This window comes from Phyllostomus discolor, chromosome 7 (genome assembly GCF_004126475.2).
Source record: "Phyllostomus discolor isolate MPI-MPIP mPhyDis1 chromosome 7, mPhyDis1.pri.v3, whole genome shotgun sequence".
Lineage (NCBI taxonomy): Eukaryota > Metazoa > Chordata > Mammalia > Chiroptera > Phyllostomidae > Phyllostomus > Phyllostomus discolor.
The window spans coordinates 112,530,853-112,554,982 of record NC_040909.2 but is presented as its reverse complement, the minus strand read 5'-3'; the positions used below and the strand labels follow the sequence as shown (position 1 = coordinate 112,554,982).

The following is a 24,130-nucleotide window of genomic DNA, read 5'->3' as shown; positions in this document are numbered from 1 at the left end:
GTGAAAGGCCTCCGGTTTGATGCCGTCAGGGCACATGCCTAGGTTGCGGGTTCAGTCCCTGGTCAAGGTGCATCCAAGAGGCAACTGATCATTATTTCTCCATCACATCGATGTTTCTCTCCCTGTCTAAAAAAACAACACACATCTTCCTTATCCTCACCTCCATGACATTCCTGATATTATTCCTCCACCTCACAATGCCTTTTCCTCTCATTATTTCATGTACTGACCTACTTAATTCCCAGATGAAAGACCTCATCTTTTAAACTTGGATTACCTGTGTTTGAATCAACTTTTCAACATCTTAAGCCTTAGTTTCCTCATTTACAATATTGTAGTTTCACAACTGATAGGGTGGTGATAAGGAGGCTCAATAAACATTAGCTTTTAGCCCTGGCTGGTATGGCTCAGTGGATTGACCACCAGCCTGTGAACCAAAATGTTGCTGGTTTGACCCCTGGTCAGGGCACATGCCTGGGTGGGTTGCAGGCCAGGTCCCCAGTGGGGAGCTCGTGAGAGGCAGCCAATGTTTCTCTCATGCATCTACGTTTCTCTCCCATTCTCCCTTCCCCTCTCTTTACATATAAATAAAATATTTTAAAAAACATTAGCGTGTAATGTTAATAAAATTTCTTCTTCCATCTTAAATGTATTTTTGTTATTCTTTATACCTTATGTCCTTAGGTTATTTGTGCCTTAGGGACCATGGTCCTGGAGTATAATCCATTTCAAAGTTCTCACATTGACCCCTCCACACATAATTCATACCCTAGAAAGGCAATTGATTTAAATTAGGTTTTTCTAGCCCTCGCTGGCCATAGCTCAGTGGAATGAGCGCGGGCTGCGAACCAAAGTGTCGCAGGTTTGATTCCCAGTCAGGGTACATGCCTAGGTTGCAGGCCGTGATCCCCAGCAACCGCACATTGATGTTTCTCTCTCTCTCTCTCTCTCTCTCTCTCTCCCCTTCCCTTCTCTCTCTAAAAATAAATAAATAAAATCTAAAAAAAATTTTAAAAAATTAGGTTTTTCTTTCTGTTGTCCCTCTAATGATTACCTTGTCTCAATGTTGCCACTATTTTTCTGTCCTCCAAGTTAGTTACAATAGTAACAGTTGTATTTTTTGTATGTCTATCTGTGTATGTACTTGTATCTGTTTACTACTTCTGCTGTGAATTTGGATTTAGAATTTGCCAAGTCAATGTGTAGTTATATTTACAGAAATGAGTTGATAAATGGTAGCACTGTACACGATGTAATGTTAGTTTACACATGGTATCTTATTCGGGTCCCATGATAACCCTGTTTGGTAGATAGCGGTATATCTGTTACAGTACAACTACATACCTATAGTACTTCCTATAGTGCTCCCTATGTTATTAGAGCAGACATACTGGTTTTACACTGATGGCTGTGCCATGTGAAGAGCACCTTATGAAAAATCTAAGTGTTCTGAGATTTTCCTGAGTTTCTTACTCTCTTCTACAACAAAGCCTTTAATTACCCTTTTCTCCCAAAATAGCTTCTATGTTTATGACCCTAAGTAGGTCTCAGTTTCAGGATCTTCTTACTTGGCAGTCATTTTCTCAGCACTGATGTTGTTACATCGTCTGACACACAATGTCAGAACCAATTTGAAACTTTTATAAATTCCCTTCCTTGTTCCTGGTTGGTATGAGGAAGATATGTAGTACATATGGAAGAAACCATAAAATGCAAAGAGGACTCTTACATAGGCAATCTCTCTGATGGCGGGCCCGGCAAATTACAAATTTGTATAGGTGTTATGTTTCTCACCAACCTACAAATCTAGTGAAGCAAATAGCTAATCTTCTTAAACATTGTATAGTTTGGGGTCTTACTGTCGGCATTGTTTAATATTTTTCTATTTTAAGAATCTACATAAAGTGTTCTCCTTCAGCTGGGAAGGGACTGCTATATCCTCTTAGGATTCAGCTCAGATACATCTCTCAGCTGACCTAAAGCCCAAATTTGTTATACATTATGTGAAACACTGTAGTCTGGATATATTCTGAATATATCCTGGATATAGCCTGAAAATTATTTATAAATCTCTAGTGAAGTTCAAGTGAACAAGTTCTCCAGAAAAGTCTACCTTTTATTTGCTAAAACAGGTTAATTGAATGGTGTTGATGTCATTAGACATTCTTAGCCACCCACAGTGAGATGCTGCACATAAAAAGACATTATTCTGTCCTACAGCTTCACGATCTAAAATTAGATATACACAGACAAGCCAGATAAACATAGACAGCACATTTTTAAGACCAAAAAGAAATGATCAGAAAAATGATGGTGAATCAAAAAGCTAAAAGGAATTGACAAATATATCTTCTGACTTTTATTTGTAGTCTTAACTACCTCTATCAGAAGCCAGCATACTGCTAAAGTCAAAGAATGAGGCTGATAGCTCCTGAAGGGTGACAGAACACTAATGGGACCGCCATTGCACAGTGTTCTCAGCTTTGGAGGTCCAGAAACTCCTTTTACCAGCGGTCCTTGTTTGTCCCTCCATGCCTGACTCTGAGTACTAGAAGTCTACTGCCTACCTGCACAGCACTGGAACAAGCCAGCATGTTAGGAAATACTCCTTCTAATTGCCTGTGGAGTTTAGAAGCAGTGCACTGTGGCAGGCTGCCAGGCAGTCTGGACTTGAACACGGATGGCCCTAGGTGCCCGTGTGAACTTCGGGCTGAGATCTCCCAATTAACCCCAATCCTTGGGTGGTCAGTCCACAAGCCTGGTTGGCTTTTTCTTTAAGGTTAAATTTAAACAAAAAACAAACAACAACAAAAACACCTGCAATGTGCCAGGCTTTGTACTCAGTGGTAGGAATATAGATAAACGGAACACAGACTCCATTTTAGAGCTTACAAGTTATTTTGGGAGACAGCTCATAAGCAGCCTATTTTAAAATAATGTGGTAAATGTAGTGGCAGAGGGATGGTCAGGGTAAAGCTCAAAGGAAGAGTACCCAGCTCAGTCTGGTGGTTCGGAAGGGTGACTAGGAGGTGGGGAATAGTCTGAGAGCTGGGCAGAACCAGGAGAGTTGTAGCCCAGAAACCAAGAGAGTGTATAAAAAAAATAGAGGGAGGAAAACAGGGCCAGCTTCTGTGGATACTGAACAAAATGAACCTGGAGAAAGTCCACTCGATATGTCCAAGAGAAATCACTGATGACTGTTGAAAGGGTAGTTTGAGTAGAGGTGGGAGAAATTGTGTAATACAGGGATTGAGGAATTAGGGGGAAACAAGAAGTGGAAATAACAAGTTTGGCCCTGAAAAACAGTAGATTAGGGAAGAATATGCCATTAGGGAGAGTTTGGTTTTTTTGTTTTCATTTTTGATCAGAAAAGTTTCTAATCTGAGAGAAATGAGCTGGTTGGAGAGGTGACTTGATTGATGGACAAAGGGAACAGGCTCTTGGTTCCAGTTCCAGATCTCGCTTCTGTTTCCAACTGAGATGAGCTCGACTCCTCCAGATTCAACCAGCAACACCCTCCCCTCGGGGATGGATTTTGCTTCCAGTCTCCTTTGTACATTGTCAACTGTACATCCCTAAAATATGACAGTGAGCCCTGAATGGCAGGAATACAGCTACATGAGAGTCCTGATGACCAGTTTCCTTCCAAAGGATTTATTAATCTACAAAGAACCGGTATATCTTTCTAGTGACTAGAATAATTCCCTCCACCATGCAGGGCATCCGTTTCATGTGTCAGGGTGCCATGGAAGCTCAGCTATTAATTGGACTTATCAATCGGGAAGCTGCTTGTTCAAAATGGACTCATAACAAAGAGGGCTTTTGAGAGTTAATTAATCCTAGCTCTAGTGAAACCTTAGTAAACCCTTTCAAGTGACTAGAGGGCTCATACCCACCCTAGATGGCGCTTGCCAAACTCCCATTCTCTGGCAAAATTTTCTAGATTCCAAGCAAACCATTTTTTTAACTTTGTTATTTACAATCAAGTTTTAGTGAAGTCCACCGGAAAAACGTACCCTCATCTTTCTCTACCAGAAGTATATGTAAACCCCCCTGGACAGATAGTAATTATGCATGGTTTAGATAATTTTAACTCGGTATAGTTTAATTTACAAGTTACTGGAGGTGATCTCCCTTTACCTCTTTACTGAGTACAACTCTTCTTTTACCCGTTTGGTTTTTCATGTAAAATGAAGTCTTATTTTCTTTTAAAGTACAATGGAATTTGTACCCTCCCATTTCTTTTAAAGAAAGCAAAGATAGAATCTAAGAGAAAATGGTTGTGGATAAAATGCTGGGATCGGGTGTTTATTATACTGATTTCAATGACTGTATTTATAATTACCAGAGGAACTGATCATAAGCCTCTTGAGGACAGGAATGTGTTTCAGCCTGTCATCCACCTTCCTCATCTACCCACTTGGTAGCTACTCTATAAATATATTGATACGTTGTGCTTAACCGGAGTTCTAATCAATTGCATGGTGATTTATCTAGTGAGAGATGTGTCTTCTTAATGCACAGTCCTAAGATTTTTGCTCTTTTTGCCTAATAAATGACATGAGGCAACATGTTTTTCATAAATATGATCTTCTTCCTACCAAGATAGGGGTAAAAGAGCACTTACATAGGACTCTGCTGGTTTAAATTTTAATTAAATGAGAATATAGTACCTAGCCCATACCTGCCAATTTATTTGGCATGTACTGAAGTTTATTGAATTAAAGAATGCACTGGCAATTTGAGACCGTTTCCTTAACAGTAAAATAAATTACTACTTGCTCCACGTCCCACACAAGATCGCTGTAGGAAACAGATGGTAGAATGTTTATGCAAGTCCTTTAAAAACTATTAAATACTACTTTAAAGTGGGAATTTGTATGTTGACATAGTCATTGCTATTAACCGGCATTTTCTACGGCTATCAACTCATTAAATTTACCAGCCCTATTAAAGGCCACAACTAGTGTACGGAATTGTTTTAAACATTGCTAATACTGCGTTTGAAACTATTCCTAAATGGTTGCAAGTCTGTGGTGCCGTGTAAAACTGTAATAGACTCATACTTGAAGGAAAAACATTTATTTTTCTCGAGTCCTGTCTTCTGCCTCAAAGAAAATCTCTGGTAGAAATAGCACGAATCAATGATACCAAACTAGCATCTTAAATTAATAGTGATCATTTTACTTGAACAAGGGGAGCGGAAAAGACCCCAAAACAGCTTTCCCAGATTAAAGCCACTGCCCGACGACAGAATCCAATGAACAGGCTGAGGAAAATCTAAGGCTAGAAAGCCAAAGGACGAGGACCCACGAACACCTCCCTTCCCCCACTCTACTGAACGCACCGCGGGGTGGCAACCGGGGTTCAGCGCCAGGACGGTTGGGGGCCACCAGGGCCCGCGACCAGTTAGGGTCAGCGGGCGCCGCGGCCGTTGGGGACTCCAGTTCCCAGCAGGCACCGCTCCTGCGGCCGACGCGCGGGGCGGTGCTGCCCGCTGGGATTCGTAGTACGGTCCGGGTAGGAGACGGGGAAAGCCAGCCTTGGCTCTTTTCACGCACGTTTCGGATACTGGGCCTGGATGGGATCACGCCAGCCCACTCAGGCCCGGCGTTCCTCAGGGGCGGGGGCGAGCGAAGTCGGGCAGGCTGCGGCGGGAGGAGGCCCGGGCTACCGTGCACGTGTAGGGTGGTTACTGCCGAGGAACCCGGAAGCCCTGCGCACCGCCCACCGCGGTGTTGACGGGTTAACGCTTCTCCCGGGTGGATGTCGGGGCGGGGTGTCTGAAAGGCGGGGCCGTCCCACCCGACTACTCTGAGAGCCGCTGGCGAGTAGATTCTCCCCTCCCCCACGAGCCCGCACGCAGCGCGGGCCCCGCCCCCGGCCGCGACGCGTGCGCAGAATCCCTATCCCTCCGGCTCAACCCCACCCCCTACCCGCAGCAGCAGCCGCGGTCGCGGTCGCCACCTCTCCCTTCCTCTCCGCTCGTTCTTCCTCCCGTTTTCTTTTCCCTCCTCCCTCTCACCCTCTTTTCTCCTCCTCCGGCGCTGACGCTGACGTAGGGTCCTAGCGTCAGACGCGCTGGGGCGGGGCGAGTGCCGCGTGGGATATAAATAGAGGGTGCAGGAGGCGGTGCTTCCCCTTCTCCCCGGCGGTTAGTGCTGAGAGTGCGGAGTGTGTGCTCCGGGCTCGGAACACACATTTATTATTAAAAAAACCCAAAAAAATCTAAAAAAATCTTTTAAAAAACCAAAAAAAAATTTACAAAAAATCCGCGTCTCCCCCGCCGGAGACTTTTATTTTTTTCTTCCTTTTTATAAAATAACCCGGTGAAGCAGCCGAGACCGACCCGCCCGCGGCCCCGCAGCAGCTCCAAGGAGGAACCAAGAGACCGAGGCCTTCTCGCTGCCCGGACCGACACCGCCACCCTCGCTCCCCAGCCGCAGCCGGCAGCCAGTGGCCAGCGGCAGCGGATCGACCTCGTTCTGCGGCTGTTGAGTAGTTTTCGATTCCGGTTGATTTTTGTCCCTCTGCGCTTGCCCCCGCTCCCCTCCCCCCGGCTCCGGCCCCCGGCCCCAGCACTAGCTCTCTTACGGAAAGGTCGCGGCCTGTGGCCCTGTGGGCAGCCGTGCCGAGATGAACCCCAGCGCCCCCAGCTACCCTATGGCCTCTCTCTACGTGGGGGACCTACACCCCGACGTGACCGAGGCGATGCTTTACGAGAAGTTCAGCCCGGCCGGGCCCATCCTCTCCATCCGGGTCTGCAGGGACATGATCACCCGCCGCTCCTTGGGCTACGCGTATGTGAACTTCCAGCAGCCGGCGGACGGTGAGAGTCGGGCCCGGCGGGCGGGCGGGCCGGTGGCCATGAGGCTCAGGCAGCCGCAGGCTGGCGGGCTAGGCCGACGGGCCCGGGCGGGGCGGGGCGGGGGGGCGGCGGGAGGGCATGTCACACTTACCCCACTCCCGAGGGCCGGCGGGGAGAGGCTCGGGCTCCCGGACCCCATTCCCCATAACCCGCGGGAACACGCGCAGCAGGCAGCCGCACGCCACTTCCACGCCTGGCCACTTCCTCCTATGCAACCATTTTCTCGGCCTCAGCGGCTTTCAAACTTTAGGGTGATGACGCTCTGGAAGGGTTGGTGAGGTTGGGTTCTTCCACGGCGCTTCCGCTAGTAGCCGCGGGATTCTGGGGTCGAGCGCCGAACCCCCTTTTACGGTAATAGGTAGAGGCGCTCCTACCACCTGGCTCTCTTGCCTGCCCCCCCGGCACCGGGAGGAAGTGCTATCGGTCGGTGCTCGAAAAATACCACGTGTTGAACCTTGTAACCTCACAGGCCCGAGGCCTGTTTGTGCTGCTGGCCCAGTCTCCTGGGAAAGCCACAGGGCTTTAGAATAAAGTTAACATGGTGACGTAGTGGAGGTCGTAAGTTTTCTGATTCCATTCATAATAACTTGTCAGGGATTGATGGCTTTCTAAAAATGCAAATTACCAATGAGCAGTGGCAGTGCTTTTGGGGTTTTCCCCCAGTTCGAGCAAGGTTGGAGGAGGGCGTGCGGAGGGTGACCCCTTGAAGGCCTTCATTTTCTCAGGCAATTTGGATCGTTTTAATCATTTTCTTAATCAGTGTAGTTTCATACTACTGGTAATTTGTTCAGAATTTATTTTTCCTTTTCCTAAATAGTTCCTATGACTTTGAGGCGTTTTACCTAAAAATATGGATGTAGAATATTAGTGTGAGCGCAGTGTGGACTGGATCATTATTATGTGGCATTGGAGTAGTTCAGGTTTCTTCATTTCTTTTTAAAAGTGGTCCAGAATATCCATAAAACTTGGGGAGTGATACAGTAATTGAGTACTGAATAACAGATTTCGAATTAGGTTCAGTCTTATGGGGAAATATATTGCTAACCTTGTATTTTTAATTTTGAAATTAAACCTTTCACAAAAACAAAATTTGGTAGATAAGATATGTGACTTGATGCTTGTTGACAGGGTTTTTCCTTTATGTCTGGATCAATTGAATTGCAGGTTAGCTTCACTTGATTTTATAGCCCGGTTTTGCATTTCCCCCCAGGCTACTTAAATACACATCAAGTGTTATAAAATATATAAAGGATTTGTTTTTGTAGAAAAGGCTTTAAGGGTGGAATTAAAACCTTTATTTTATTAAATTCATTTAGTAGAACTTAGGTTACTTTAAAGATGAGCTTTTCACTGGGTAAAGTGAATATTCAGATTTTGGGTATGCAGGCTGTTGAGTGACAGCCAGATGTTGTAAAACTGCACTGCAGGTTTCGTGCCCATTTTGCTCTGTAAGCAGTAGCTCCAAATGTCCCTCCATAGCAGTTTTTCCCAACTTTGGGCAAGATTGATCACTGAACAGAAGATGAAATCATTGTAGGGAACATAACTTTGGATCCGGTAATTACAATCTAAAGAGTTGATAGAAAAACCTTAACAAATCCTAGAGACCGACTGGAAAATGGTAACTTTTGAAAAGTAGGTTTTATTTTTTCTAAGCTTAACCATTTTAAATCCAAACAAACAACTTTTTAGATTCCTTGGGATTTGAAAGGTCGAATTTTGGCTTACCATGGTTATAGTAGTCTGTACCAGTGGAGTAGTGCTATGACGGCTCAAAAGCAGACAGCATTTTTCCTTTTCCATCTATTTGGTTTCTATAGGTACAAATTACTGTCCTTCCAAATATTTTTTTCAGTGGTTTTCTTTTTCTTTCTTACTGCTGCATGGATGGACCTGTAGAATAGCTTCTGAAAGTGACTAGTTTTCAATTTAACAGGAAGAGGTGACTCATTCAAAAGAGGTTCAAGCAAAGTCAGCTAGAAAACTCCAGAGCTGAATAGGTGTGGTCAATTGATAATGAGCTGACAGCAGATTGGCATTACCTTCTAGAAAATAAGGCTCTCATTTATAAAAAGTGGCTAGAAAATTTGTCCTCCTAATAACTTTACAGTTACATTGGCATGAAATTTGTGAAACTTGGTTTAGATACTGTAGAACTTGAACTGTGTTTTTCTCTTCTTAAGGGACTGGTCTTTAATTAAGGATTTTTTTTTTTAAATTTAGAGTCTCAACTTCTTTAATGTTTCTTTAATGGTATAAGTGCACAAAATTCTTCATATATCTTGAAATCACTGGGTCGATTTTGTAATTTTCTAGCACTATCCAGAAATAATTGGCTAATTTAATAGTTAAGTACAAAAGTGATCTAAGATAAAATTGCTTTATAGGTCAAGAAAGCATTAATAGTGAATTATGAATATCGTAGACCTGGTAGTTCAGAAATTGTGGGTTAACAGGGCTAAGTATGCCCAACTTCATGTTAGTTTTTGAAGGCCTGATTCAAATCTGGATCTCTATAGATACAAACCTTTCCTGTTTTTTGATTATATGGCAATAGGAAGTTGTGCCTATGAATCACTGAAATCCCCCCAAATAATTATTTTTTAAGAAAATTGACTAATTTTTGTGTAATATTGGCAGTGATAAGCTGCCAGTGAAAAGGCCAGTTTTGGCAAGTAATAAGGATGAAGTTAACATGCTTATAAATTCATAGACTACTCTTATTCTGTGGATACTCCTCAATTGCCTAATGTCTTTTATATTGCTCATTAAGCAGATTTTATGTGAAGGGAATCATGCTTGACATCGACTAGGAACAAAAGGGTGCTTTTATAAACATAATGGAAATTAAATGAAGAAATTGTTTTAGAAATATATTATTAGTGATGTCATCCTTTCACCACTGGGAAATTTGAGCTTTTTGCTCTTCTCTTTATGTGTCACACCATTTAAATCTCAACTAGTGCGAGGTAAGGTCCGACTATCTTGAAATTAGAAGAAATAGACCGTGGGCTCAACCACTCCTCCCACACACAATAGTTTATAAAATTTGAAGTGGCTCATAAAAGTTTTGAAGTAATAAATCACTATGAAAATTGTTCTTCCTGCAGCGGAGCGTGCTTTGGACACCATGAATTTTGATGTTATAAAGGGCAAGCCAGTTCGCATCATGTGGTCTCAGCGTGATCCATCACTTCGCAAAAGTGGAGTGGGCAACATATTCATTAAAAATTTGGACAAATCTATTGATAATAAAGCACTGTATGATACATTTTCTGCTTTTGGTAACATCCTTTCATGTAAGGTAAGCAAAAATGTGATAGGGAAACATTCACAGTGTTTTAGCAAACACTTGTAGTTTATTCCTTAAAATGGCAACCATACTGTCTATTAATGAGTATCTTTTTATTTCCCAAATACCCAGGTGACTGACTAGTTACAGTTGACCCTTATTAACACGCATTTGAACTCTGTGGGTTAACTTAATGCAGATTTTTTTCTGTGGTTGAGAAACTGGGTGCAGAAGGCTGACTATGCATTGTTCTATACCATTTTATATAGGGGACTTGAACATCCACAGATTTTGGTATTCATGGGGGTCCTGGAACCAACCCCCCAAGGATACCAAGGGACAGCTTAAGTATTTGGGGAGTCAAAAGTTACACGTAAATTTTGAAATATGAATATGTGCTGGTATGTCAGCTCCCCTAAGCCACCCCTTGTCTTCTGAGCATTGGTTAGCAATTAATAGTAAGTAATGAAAAATTGGTACACATTTTTCCCTAGGTGGTTTGTGATGAAAATGGTTCCAAGGGTTATGGATTTGTACATTTTGAAACACAGGAAGCAGCTGAAAGAGCTATTGAAAAAATGAATGGGATGCTTCTAAATGATCGCAAAGTGTAAGTATAAATATTTAATCACACTTCAAATCTCTTTTTAATAGTTTATATCAACAAATTAATTTTATAAGTTAATGTATTTGTGCTGTGCTCCTAAAGAGATACAGTTAGGCCCTGGCTACCTGGGGTTGGGTCTAACCCCTTATACCAAAAGGTTATGGATTCGGTTTCTGGTCAGGGTACGCACCAGAAGCAACAGATAGAGGTCATCCTTTCTCAGCGATGTTTCTCTTCCTATCTCTCACTCTTCCTCTTGCTCTAAATAAAGTCAATTAAGAAAAAAGAAAGGGAATACCCTCAGCCAAGCATTAAAAATAAAAATAAGAGATACAGTTAGAATGAAAATTAATAAACCACATCTTGGGGAGAGATTTTATAATTATCTTTTCTCTACATTCAATATAACGTACAAATAAAGTGAATTGATGAAATGATCAACATTCAGACCAAAAACAAAAAAGAGAAAATGGGTGTACTGGAATATAAAGTTACTTCAAAATAAGTGCATAGTTGAATGGGAATTCAGACAGAAACTTAATCATAGTTCCAGAAGTAGCAATTAGCCCATTTTATATTTGAGGAAACTGAGGCTAAACTAACTTGCCTATAATTAAAAGCTGGCATGATACAAACCCAGTGGTTTAAGTTCTGAGCCCAGGGTGGCTCTTGACTTGGTTATACTGCTGCAATTATTGGTGGACTTTAAAGTTGTTTTTTTTCTCCCCAACCTTTTGAAACTCTTTCATCCCCTTAAATAAAAGGCTGAATTAAACCAGAAGTCTTCATGATTAAACTTTTTGAAATAAACTTGATCTTAAAAGTTGCAAACTTAAAATAATGACATTGATAAAACGTGTGTGAGACTATTTCTGTTACAGGTTGTAACAATACAGATTTTATGAGCCCAAACAAATTACGAATCAAATGTTTCACCCTCAGTGCCAGTGGGTCTGGCCAGTTTCAGCTGTGAGGTCATACTAAAATGATCTGAGTTCATGTTGCTGTATAATGGTGGTATACAAATTGGATTTGGTTGTAAGTCAACTGCGTCACTCTAAAGGCGTGGTTCTCTTAAACCAGTGCATCAAAGTGGCGTTGTCAGTCTGCATGGAGGAGTCATGCTGCACGTGTTAGCTGTTTGCATTCCGTGTCAATTACACGGTGAAGGGAAGACTTCGTAATATATGAAGTGCCCAAGTCTAAGAAAATCAGCAACTTCATAATATGGACGTTTACAAAGGCTCAGAGTACATCTTTTTTTTTTCTTTCCTTTTTTTTTTTAAATTATCTTTAGAGAGAGGGGAAGAGAGGGAGAGAAGCATCCATGTACTAGAGATGCATCAGTCAGTTGCCTCTCTCTCTCATGGCCCCAACTGGGGACCTGGCCCACAACACAGGTAGGTGCTGTGACTGGGAATCTAACCCGTGACCTTTTGGTTCGCAAGCTGGCACTCAGTCCACTGAGCCACATCAGCCAGGGCTTAGAGTACATCTTTAAAAATGAAAAATTTTCACCACCATTAGCACAGGCAGATGAAAACATAGTTTGCCTGTGTGTTGGTCTAGATTAAATAGACTTGACTTATTGCTGAATATAAAATGATACTATTATTTTGGAAAACAGTTTGACTATAAATTTAAGATCATTTACACATTATTTGAACCACTGATTTCTGCAACTCTGTCTTAAGAACAAACAGTTGTCTCATAGTTCCGGCATTATTTACGAAGGTAGAAAGGTTAGTAAATAATGATGGCCACAATAGAATAATAGTATGCTCCCACTGAGAACATTTATAACATGGAGAAGAAGCACCACCGTATGGTGCTTCACCCTGGGTAGAGGGTGATACAAGGAGATAAAACATAGGCATTTCCTTTAATGTTAAACACAGAAAACAAAGACATTACATTAAAAATGAATTGTGATTTGAATGGGAATATAGTTTTTATACTTTTATGTGTAAAAATACTCTTCAGTGACACGTGTACTAACTTTTATATTGTCACTTTCTTGGTAATTTTGCAAAGGAAATTATGCCAGGTTGTTGTGTGTTAAGACTACAGAATTAAGTTAGATTTTAAGTTAGGAGATTGCAAACAAAGTGCGAGAGCCACTTTGAAATAGCAGAGTGAAAGCTTTTATGTCTTTTCGTTGGTGTCCCACTCATCTGTAGTAATAGGTGTGATCTCTTTAATGCTGGCTTAGCTGGACAGGAGAGAGAGAAGTGTGTATTAAGAAAAATGTTTCTTACCCTGATTATGTTGTTCAGTGGTTATAGTGTTCTCTCCAAATGCCAAGGTTATGGGTTCAATTCCCAGTCAGGGCACGTGAAAGAATCAACCAATGAATAATACATAAGTAAGTGGAACAACAAATCACTGTTTCTTTCTCTCTCCCTCAAAAATCAAATAAAGAAAAATATTCTTTTGTGATTGTAGTTATGAAGTTTTTTATATTTTATGTTTTCATTTCTTCACTTGAGGCAATACTTCCATTTTATAGTGTGCTCTTGATTACAGATTCTGAATTATCTGTGACATTTACAAATTCATCAGGCTTAACTAATCTGAACTTCATAAAATAGAACCTAATCGTATAGTCCTTACATATTTTATTAGATTTGTTGGACGATTTAAGTCTCGTAAAGAACGAGAAGCAGAACTTGGAGCTAGGGCAAAAGAGTTCACCAACGTTTACATCAAGAATTTTGGAGAGGACATGGATGATGAGCGCCTTAAGGATCTCTTTGGCAAGTTTGGTAATGTGTCTGAATTAAATTTTTACACTCAAAGTTCTGAGTAATTGCTCGATATTAGTTTTGGATACTTATACTAAATCTAAATGAAACGAGACTTACGTGGTACTTAAGATATTTGCAGTTATGTGGAATAAACTACTGATAGTCTATTATAGTACAAAGTGATATATAACTAGAAATCTATGCCATTAAAAGATTAATAGCATTAGCACAGTAAGGTGTGACTATAATTGGACCAGATTTAAAAGGCTTTGCTATCTTAAATTGTGGTGGACTTATTCACGCACAGATCCCATCTCATCAGGGGTGTGCATGTGACACAGCCAGCTTAGGTGGGGGGAGTGCAGTCTTTAATTATAGGACAGGAAAGCTAGTGGGCTTCAGACTCTGGTCCATCTCATCAGTAGCATCATGTCTGAGCAATGTAAACTGACTTAAAGACAAGGCCCAGATTTTCCAAGGATATCTTCGTGGGGTGGTCTTCTGAATCCATGATACCGTAACAACTCTTCCCTTGTATTTCAAAATAACTTCATTAAACTTCAAATCAATGAAGTGTAACCAGCCTTCCAGGGGTGTCCAGTCTGCAGGCGTCATGTGGCCCAGGATGGCTATGAAAGCAGCACAACACAAAATCATTAATTTATTTAAAACTTTTTTTTTGCTTGTTTTTGTTAATGTCTGTATACTTAGTGTGTGGCCTAAGACACATTAAATATTCCAGTGTAGCCCAGAGATACCAAAAGGTTGGACACCCCTGGAACTTACAGTGTACCAAATGATTTGTTTGCCCCATACCCTTTTTTTCCTTGTGTTAAACCTTGATGGCTTTTTAAAAAGCAGTTCAAATAATAAAGAATTAGGAAGTCTAATAATTTCTTATTGCCACGCTAACATGCCACATTGAACCACTCTATTCCTTTAAGCAGAAAAGTTATTTTGCACAAAGATGAATTGTGGAAAATGTGACATTGTGTCTTGCATCTTATTCAGATTTTCTCTAGTGATTGGTTTTTGTGTATTTCATCTGTCTTTTTAATTAGAAGCTATTTCTAGAGTTGGGTTGGGTATTGTTAACTACTTATCCCAGATGAATAATGCTGTCAGTTGACCACCAATATGTAAATTTATCGGTTACATTCTCTGTGGTTTTGCATTGTAGAGATGGGAATTACAGACTTAGGACTGAGGCACATCAAAAGTTACAACCTACCTGTGCCATTATATCTTGTAAATTCTTTTATCATCAAATGTGATTTTTATTTATTTATTTATTTTTTGCCTTTTTGCCCCACCCACCTCAGTTAAGTCTCTTTTCACTTGAGGGTTGGCGGAGGCCTGTGAGTTCAGAAACATGCCACCTCCTCCAGGTGACTCTCTGTCTTCCCAAATGGCAGACCCTGCATTCCCTTTACCACCTGTTGAAATTGAGTTCACCAGGGCATGAGGGATTCTTACTTATTAATTCTGACATCAAAAAAACACTAATTGTTGGGTAAAAAAAACACACACCTGTTTTCTACTAAGAATAAAACTTCATTTTTTTACAGTTGTCAAAAACATACCTCCATAAATGGAAGTAGGAATGTTTCAGGGAATGGAGTCGTCTTTACTTAGTTTCTTAGTAGAAATAAAGGGTCTTTGAAGAGAGGATTTAGTGCCCTGGCAGGGCTTTGTTTTTGAGTGCTGAAATTGGAAATGTATAAACTAAATGTTGTGTGGCATATCTTTTAGTCATTAAAAAAACTTTTTTAGGGCCTGCCTTGAGTGTGAAAGTAATGACTGATGAAAATGGAAAATCCAAAGGTTTTGGATTTGTAAGCTTCGAAAGGCATGAAGATGCACAGAAAGTAAGACTTGAATATACTACTTAAAGCACTGTGGGTTTTCTGTATTTTCTAGCAGAGGGGGAGTATCACACTGGTTTGTTCTTATGTTGAAGTTTGCATGCATACCAATGGCTATTTTACATGTTTATCTTCACATATATTGTGCATTTTGTGTATTTTGAGGGTATAAATTGGGAACCTTTATATTTCCAAAATGTCGAGGTTTAATCTTTGTGATGGTTCTTACCTTTAGCTTTCATAACCTAATATATTTTTTCATTGTTAAAGAAACGAACTTCCATATTTCAAGTTAGTAATTAAAATTTTTGTGGTTTCTGTAAGGCTGTGGACGAGATGAATGGAAAGGAGCTTAACGGAAAACAAATTTACGTTGGCCGAGCTCAGAAAAAAGTGGAACGGCAGACGGAACTTAAGCGCAAATTTGAACAGATGAAGCAAGATAGGATCACCAGATACCAGGTTCATTTTTAATTGAACAAGCAAAATAAGACAGGGATGAGGAAACCTATTTTATGTTCATTTCATTTACTGCCAGGTAACTGGGGGGTTGGAGGGGGGAACGGAGAAGAACATGGGATACAACACTAGGAAGTGTGCCGAAGTACCTCCATGTTTTCCCGTTTTGTACAGTGTTTTGTTGTGTTTTTAGGGTGTTAACCTTTATGTGAAAAATCTTGATGATGGCATTGATGACGAACGTCTCCGGAAAGAGTTTTCTCCATTTGGTACAATCACTAGTGCAAAGGTAAGCATGTGATGGCTTGTTTGTTTTAAGGCTCTGGAAAAGTCCATGGACATAGATACTTAAATTTCACATTAATAATAGTTTTTTCTTAACAAATAGTCATATAGGGTTCCCCCCCAAAAAGTTTTATTTTTCTGGATATCAAATTTTTGCTTCAGCATTTCAAAAACATTGAAATTCGGAGCGGGTATGTAGCCCCATGATTTATTTTTGCAGATGGAGAATTCTGAGTTCTTTCCTGAGGAAGGCTGTTGTAGATGACTGTGACTAATTGATCCTTAGTGATAGGCACCGTTGTACACTCGTTTAAACCTGTATTTTTACTGTTTTATTTATTATAAACTGGTAGGCAGTTTATTAGTGAACTGTACTTGTTAATTACTGGGTAATCTATATTCACTTACTCATTCTGGGGAGTCAAACTTCAAGCCCTGTAGCAGTAAAGAGGGGTCATTTTTCTTTTTACTTGAAATCAGAATGTGAGAAATACAGCAGTAGGATTCTATTCTAATTTCTGGGATTTTGGTTGAAGAACCTTTTCCTAGGTGGTTTTTATGGTGTTCAAGGTCCAAGAATCCCTCTGTATGTAGTTTTGTGCATGTGTATTTGGGGTGTGGGGGAGGGGTGAAGGGGGTGGGAGAAGTGTTTGAAACTTTAGTTGTATTCTCTGAAGAGTGTAGGAAGAAAATTAAAACTCAGTCCTCTGGAATGACCTGTGGCTCATCTTTCTCCTCAACTTCTCCTGGCAACCCCTTTGACCGAGGCAGCAAGTAATATGTTTGCCTTGTATTTCAGCCTGTGCTTTTTTGTAAGGGCACCTGGAGTGTAATAGAATTTATTCTTGAGTGTCTTTATCCTCATTATTGTTCCCTGAGAGTTGTTTAAACTGAATATTGTGCATCAGTTTATTTTGAATGTATGATGATGCATACATGTTTCACAAAGGAGAATCTTAAAAGTTCTTTGTGGATTATAATATAAAGTAGGTGAAAAATTTGGCAGGAATTTATTTTAGAGGAGGAGGCCATTATGTTGATGATTTAATAATGCTTGCTAAGAAAACACATTCATCAAGGCAGAAGGGAAAAAGGGAAAGGGTGACCCCCGTGTTCCTCATTTTTGGTCTCCGAGAGGGAGTTCAGGTGGCATTATTTTTTCATGCTTGTCCAAGCAGTTCATACGTGTTTTAGAAAACGGGATCGTGCCATATGTATTCTGCAGTGATCTCGGCACACATGCCCGTATTTTTCAAGTTCTAGGGTTGAAACTGCTGGTTTGTGTATAAACAGATTTCTACTAGTCTTAAGAAATTTAGTAGAAAATGGTGGCCTGTTTCTCGTGTGTTCACTATTTTTGCCTTTCTTTGCACATTGTTATATTGCATTGGTCATCTTTTATTAAGTTAGGGACAGTTTTATGTCGGCCCTTTGTTTAGTGTTGCAAATATTTTCTTCCAGTCTTGGACTTAGGATCTTGTGTCACCTCAAAGTTTTCCTATATTTTTGCATTTTATGTTCAGATTGAGAATCTGGCGATTTCATTTTGTAATGTGATATGAATAAGATCTAACTTAATTCTTTCCAGTTATCCCAGTGTACCATGTACTAAATATTTAGTTCAAAGTCCATCTTTTCCCCACTATTTTTTAAAATGTTTACTTTAACTTTCTAAATTCCCATAGTTGCATGGGTATATTTCTGGACTCTTTAAAATTTAAATATAATTGAGCCCTGGCTGGTGTGGCTCAGTGGATTGAGCACCAGCCTGTGAACCAAGAGGTTAATGGTTCGATACCCAGTCAGGGCACATGACTGGGTTGTGGGCCAGGTCCTCAGCTGGGGGTGTGTGAGAGGCAACTGATCTGTGTACCTTTTGCACAAAGACATTTCTCTCCCTATCTTTCTCCCTTCCCTTCTCTCTAAAATAAATAAAATCTTTTGTAAAAATTTAGGTGTAATTGATTTAAACGTTAGTTTCAGGTTTACAACACAGCTGCTCAGTATTTGTGTATGTTGTGATGAAAAGACTTTTAAGATCTAGCAACCTTCAAATATACATTAACTATAGTTCCTGTGTTGTATCTTTCCATGGTTCATTTTGTAGCTAGGAATTTGTACCTTTAATCCTCTTAACCAATTTTTCCACCCCACTGGCACCCACAATGTTTTCTGTATCCATGAACTTGGGATTGGGGGGGGTGTTTTTTCTTTTGTCTTTTTTCCCCCTCTCATATAAGTGAGATTATTGGAGTCTGCTTTATTGCTATATGAGTTTTATAAGATTCAGTTGCTTTCCTTCCCCTCACCCCCTCCTCTCTAAAGAGTAGTGAAGCATTTGTTAGCTTGAATTGCTAGAAGAGTCAAATTTTAATTGTGGATATTTCCAGTGGTGCTAAAGTTTTTAGTAGGCCTTGAATGTATTAGATATTTAGACCTTACTGAAAATCTTAACTGAATATCTTAAGAAGTTGCTATATTGTGCCTCTATCCCTTTACTTCCTCCTTTGGCTAGGATGATGGGTGTGTGTGGCTTGCCATTCATGTAAGAAAAAATTGTGGAAAAATGGTAAAAGTATTAATAGGGTTAGTTATTTGAGTCAGTTGTTTGGTTATAATTGTAATACTTTCCATTTGTGCCTCTTTCTACCATTGCTTTAATCTTGTTTAATATTTTTTTCTTTTCAACAGGTTATGATGGAGGGTGGTCGCAGCAAAGGGTTTGGTTTTGTATGTTTCTCCTCCCCCGAAGAAGCCACTAAAGCAGTTACAGAAATGAATGGTAGAATTGTGGCTACCAAGCCATTGTATGTAGCTTTAGCTCAGCGCAAAGAAGAGCGCCAGGCTCACCTCACTAACCAGTATATGCAGAGAATGGCGAGTGTGAGAGCTGTGCCGAACCCCGTGATCAACCCCTACCAGCCAGCACCTCCTTCAGGTTACTTCATGGCAGCTATCCCACAGGTAGAGTTTTGCATTTGCTCATGTTTCGCTTGTGCCAAAAATGATAATATATGCGAGTGATTGAAATTTCTAAAATTCTTAGAGTGTGAGAACCTGCCAAATGTTTTGAAAGCATATAGCTATTTGCATTATTTGCTTTTCTCATTCACTGATGTAGTTGTTTGCTTCCTGCAGACTCAGAACCGTGCTGCATACTACCCTCCTAGCCAAATTGCTCAACTAAGACCAAGTCCTCGCTGGACTGCTCAGGGTGCCAGACCTCATCGTAAGCCTTTCATTTTTCTCTTAAGGGGATGGACTATTTGGAATAAAAATATACATGAGACCAATTAGCTGTTACCGTTCAATGGTACATTAACTTGTTTTTCTTAATTTATGGTTAGTAGTATACATTTTGGGAATCCTAGCCTTAAAAAAAGATTTGAAAAACACTTCATCATTCCTGTTTTTATTGAGACAGTGATTTCTATGCTGGTCTGATTATTCTTCATAAGTTTGAGAATGGATCTGACCCTTTTTTAATTCTTCTTGAGGGGTTTCTTGAGGGGTTTTTTTTTGTTTCTTGAGGGGTTTTTTTTGTGGGGGGTGGGGTTTGGTCTCATTTTCCCTTTTTGTTTTATTTTTGTTCAGATCCAGTTATTATTTCATGCTTGGTTAGGCAGTAGTTTTAAAAGATACTGTCCCACGTATGAGGATCAGGGTCCTGGCAGTTCCAGCCCGGCCTGCGTGGAACAGTGCTGTGTCGCAGGAGCACTTGGGATGAGGTTCATGTGTCGTGTTCAGTTGTTAATAAGTACTTGTATGAATGAGTGTTTGTTTACTGCTGCTCTGATCTGGTAAGTCTGGAGAAAGTGCAGGTGTGAGTGAGACTTAAGCTTTTTAAAATCATGTTTCTATTTAGTCACTTTTAGCCTTTTGTGCAAGCCTCAGCTCTAAAATAGTATGAACATTTCACTGAGTTTTGCCAAGTTAATGTGTGTCTGTATCTTTAAATGCAGCATTCCAAAATATGCCCGGTGCTATCCGCCCAGCCGCTCCTAGACCACCATTTAGTACTATGAGACCAACTTCTTCGCAGGTTCCACGAGTCATGTCCACGCAGCGTGTTGGTGAGTCTGAACCCTGCCTGTAAAAATGGATCTCCATTTTGAAGTTGCAGAGTACATGTACAAAAATATGTGGGGTGTTTGTTTCTCTTTTGGTTTTCTAGCTAACACATCAACACAGACAATGGGTCCACGTCCTGCAGCCGCTGCTGCTGCAGCTACTCCTGCTGTCCGCACTGTTCCACAGTATAAATATGCTGCAGGAGTTCGCAATCCTCAACAACATCTTAATGCACAGCCACAAGTTACCATGCAGCAGGTATAGACTGATTTCTTCTTAAACACGACAGAACCTTGGTTGCAATCAAAGAAATTGACACCCATAAGATAGAGGAGAGCTTAAGCTATCTAGAACATCTTGTTAATTGTCCCATTAATTGATAGCATGTAAAAATGTGATAGCATGTAACAACATCTCATCTGCCTTACACCATAGGAATTAGGCGAGCATTCAGCATTTCCTGTTCTGAATTTGCTTGTGTGGTTTGAGAGCTTTGCTTGGCACAGCTCCAGGGAAGAAAGAATAAAATCAAGTTTGTGAGATGTTGCTTACCCTTTTTTTGACCCCCTGGGGCCAAAATTGTCATTGATCATAACAGAAAACTGGTTCCAAAGAGTACTCCAGGTGGTTTGTTTGTTTTTAAAGGGAATTATCCTGTGTGGTTATTGAGTAAATAAGTATTAATAGCTTTCTTAGTCTGTATTTCTGATTCACTGAGCTTCTCTTTGTTTCGATTGTAGTCTTTATCACTTCACTGATTTTTCAGTAATGACTGTCATTTGTGCTTGCCATTACTTCTTTCTCTACTGTAAACTTAAAAATTTTCCTATTTTATATCTAGCCTGCTGTTCATGTACAAGGTCAGGAGCCTTTGACTGCTTCCATGTTGGCATCTGCCCCTCCTCAAGAGCAAAAGCAAATGTTGGGTAGGTACCTTTGTCTCACTTTGTCAGTTTGAGACTAGAAAATAGAAAGATACAAAGACCTCCTTTGCACCTAATAATGATGCTAGGGGTGGCGAGATTGCTCTCTGGGTTGGCATGCGTGATGATGACGGCACAGGTTGTCTGCCTGCCTAAAGCCCAGATAGCATTCGGACGTTTTGTTGTTGACGGATAGGGTAATAGGGTATTGCACCCTACTTGCTATGCACTCCCACCACATATTTGGAAGGAGTTTGAATAATTTAATATAAACTGATACTGCCAAGAGTTAATTGTCTTGAGGTGGATTCTAGTCTGTTTTATTAACGGCTTTTCCATAAAAAATACATTGATATAGTCGTTCATGGGTTAGCATATATTTGCTATATACAAAAGGTTCTTAAATCCATTTTAACATGGTAGATGCCCTTCAGTTTTGTTTTTTTATTGACTGAAGGAGTTTTTTAATGTTTTTGTCCTTAGGTGAACGGCTGTTTCCTCTCATTCAAAACATGCACCCTACTCTTGCTGGCAAAATCACTGGCATGTTGTTGGAGATTGATAATTCAGAACTGCTTCATATGCTTGAGTCTCCGGAGTCTCTCCGTTCTAAAGTAATCTAAAGTTATCATTTATCTGATAGTCTCTTAACTGTGTGTATTTCAGGGCTTTTGAAGTGTTGTACACAGGGTGGGGCAAAAGTAGGTTTACAGTTGCGAGTACACGAAACAGTTTATTTTTTTTTAAATATTTTATGTATTTATTTTTAGAGAGGGAAAGGAGGGAGATAGAGAGAGAGAAACATCAATGTGCGGTTGCTGGGGGTCATGGCCTGCAACCCAGGAATGTACCCTGACTGGGAATCGAACCTGGGACACTTTGGTTCCCAGCCCACGCTCAATCCACTTAACTATGCCAGCCAGGGCAGTTTATTCTTATAGTATTACTTATTAATGTAGTATTTTTCAAATGGGCAACTATAAACCTACTTTTGACCCACGCTATACAAGCCATACACTGTTCTGAGAGCTTTAGAAGTATTAACTGTAATCTCTAACAATAACCGATTATTCCTGCTTTGTAAGTGGGGAAACAAGCATGGAGAGGTTGAATCAGTAGCCCAAGCTCACAAAGCTAGGAGGTGGCAGGACTTGGTTTCACATCCAGTTTAATTCTAGTATCCAGGCTCTCTTAACTGCTGCTGCTTTACTGGGAAAGAAGACAGTGGTATTTGCTAATATTTTTCAACTCTGGAGGATTTGGGGTGGGAGAGAAGAAGGTAGTATAAGAGGGTTCATAATTCTTAGAACCGTGGTGGAATGGAACCCAACAGATAGGGACACATACAGTTAGAATGGTTTTTGGGTTAAGAATTCTTTCTACTTTCACCTTTGATGGACAGTTGTGTATAGTCAGTCAAGTTGAGATTCTTCTAGTTACTCCTTTTCAGAGCCACTTTTTTTTTTTAAAGGTTGATGAAGCTGTAGCTGTACTACAAGCCCACCAAGCTAAGGAGGCTGCCCAGAAAGCAGTGAACAGTGCCACCGGTGTTCCAACTGTTTAAAGTGAGCTCGCCCTCGTGGTCATTGTTTTAAGTTTGTTTCCTTAATCTTTTTATAACAGTTTGCACATACTTTGAAACATAGCAGAAAATTATTTTACTATTCAAGTGTGTTGCTAATTTTTCAAGGAGAAGTAGAAATAGAAAATAATTAAATTTTACCTGTTGCCCTGGTATTGACTTGAACTTTTAAAATTAAAGCATGACTAAACATTTTGTATAGGAAGTTTCATTAAATGGCCTCTAACAGGAGTTGGCCCTTTGTGTAGTTACTTACTCTCCGGGGGCTTTCCTAGCTTATACCTTTTCTTGGGTGGCAGCAATGACAGTTGTTCTTGAACCTTTACTATTAGTGCCCTTCATGACTCCTAAAGAAACTGGGTAATGTAGCTGTATAACCAGGACCAGAGATTGGGAAAGCGTTGCTGTCAAGAACCAGATAGGAAGCATTTTGAGCTCTGTATGCCTTGTTTTTGTTGGCAGAAACTCTCACTATTACAGTGTGAAAACTGCCACAGGGAGTGTGTAAACAAGTGAGTGTGGTTCAGGTCTAGTAAAACGTCACAGAAATAGGCTGCAGGCTGAATTTGGTCCACTGCTTTAATTTGCTGCTTGACACGTAGTAGTATTGGTCTTTTTATCTAACTTATTTTGTTGGCTTTGCTTTTATTGACATATATTTGATACACAACAAGCAGATTTAAGGTGTACCATGTTAATTTTGATACATTTTCTATACTGTGATATGATTGCCATTTTAGGTATTCTTAGCACCTCTATCACTTAGTTAATAGTTCTCTTTTTAGTGATTGGAATAATTAAGGTGGGTCTCATTGCAAGCTTGATGATTGTAATCTTTTTTTCCCCCACATTTACAGATCGATCAGGGACCATGAAACTTGCGCTTCACCGAAGAAAAATATCTAAACATCGAAAAACTTAAATATTATGGAAAAAACATTGCAAAATAGAAAATAAATAAAAAAAAAAGGAAAGGAAACTTTGGACCTTATATACCGAGCAAATGCCAGGTCTAGCAAACATGCTAGTCCTAGATTACTGACTGATTTAAAAACAACAAAAAAAACAAAAAAAATAGTAAAATATAAAAACAAATTAATGTTTTATAGAGCCTGGGAAAAGAATTTTCAAAGTACAAAAATTTAAAACATTCCTTTCTTTAATTTTGTAATTCTTTGTGGAATAGCTCAGAATGTCAATTCTGTTTTAAATAACAGAATTGATAACTGAGCAAGGAATCGTAATTTGGATTATAAAATTCTTGCTTTAATAAAAACTCCTTAAACAGTGCACAGTGATGTTATGCTATTTTATTTCTCTGGGCTTGTGTAAATAGTTGATAAGGTGAAATTAGCATAAGAACCTCTTTTATGACAAAGGTATCAAGAGTGTCTTGGTTTTATGGAAAAGATGAGGCATAAGACAGTTCCT

General features: G+C 40.1%; 2 protein-coding genes across 4 annotated transcripts in view; one reads left to right on the top strand and one right to left on the bottom strand.

Moving 5' to 3' along the window:
- The window catches only part of LOC118501899, a 12,284-nt gene extending 6,082 nt beyond the window's left edge, over positions 1–6,202 (bottom strand). Inside the window, exons 1-2 of the mRNA XM_036031677.1 lie at positions 6,026–6,202; positions 5,348–5,906 (exon numbers count right to left, since the gene is read on the bottom strand). Coding sequence (XP_035887570.1) covers positions 5,348–5,906; positions 6,026–6,202 — 736 coding nt within the window. The remainder of the gene's footprint in view (positions 1–5,347; positions 5,907–6,025) is intronic.
- Positions 5,465–23,989, top strand: PABPC1 (poly(A) binding protein cytoplasmic 1). Of its 3 annotated transcripts, none has more exons than XM_036031311.1 (15): positions 5,465–6,829; positions 9,979–10,172; positions 10,655–10,770; positions 13,393–13,532; positions 15,288–15,382; positions 15,704–15,841; positions 16,032–16,127; positions 18,815–19,087; positions 19,262–19,352; positions 20,086–20,196; positions 20,298–20,452; positions 21,036–21,120; positions 21,601–21,731; positions 22,589–22,682; positions 23,557–23,989. In XM_036031311.1, the coding sequence occupies exons 1-14, from the start codon at positions 6,637–6,639 to the stop codon at positions 22,679–22,681; spliced, it is 1,911 nt and encodes a 636-aa protein (XP_035887204.1). In that variant the 5' UTR covers positions 5,465–6,636; the 3' UTR covers position 22,682; positions 23,557–23,989. The 3 variants fall into 3 exon arrangements, with proteins under 3 accessions (XP_035887204.1, XP_035887206.1, XP_035887205.1); XM_036031313.1 differs by having other exon boundaries at positions 5,873–6,829; positions 13,393–13,523; XM_036031312.1 differs by having other exon boundaries at positions 6,637–6,829; positions 22,589–22,699.
- The last annotated feature ends 141 nt before the right edge of the window (positions 23,990–24,130 follow it).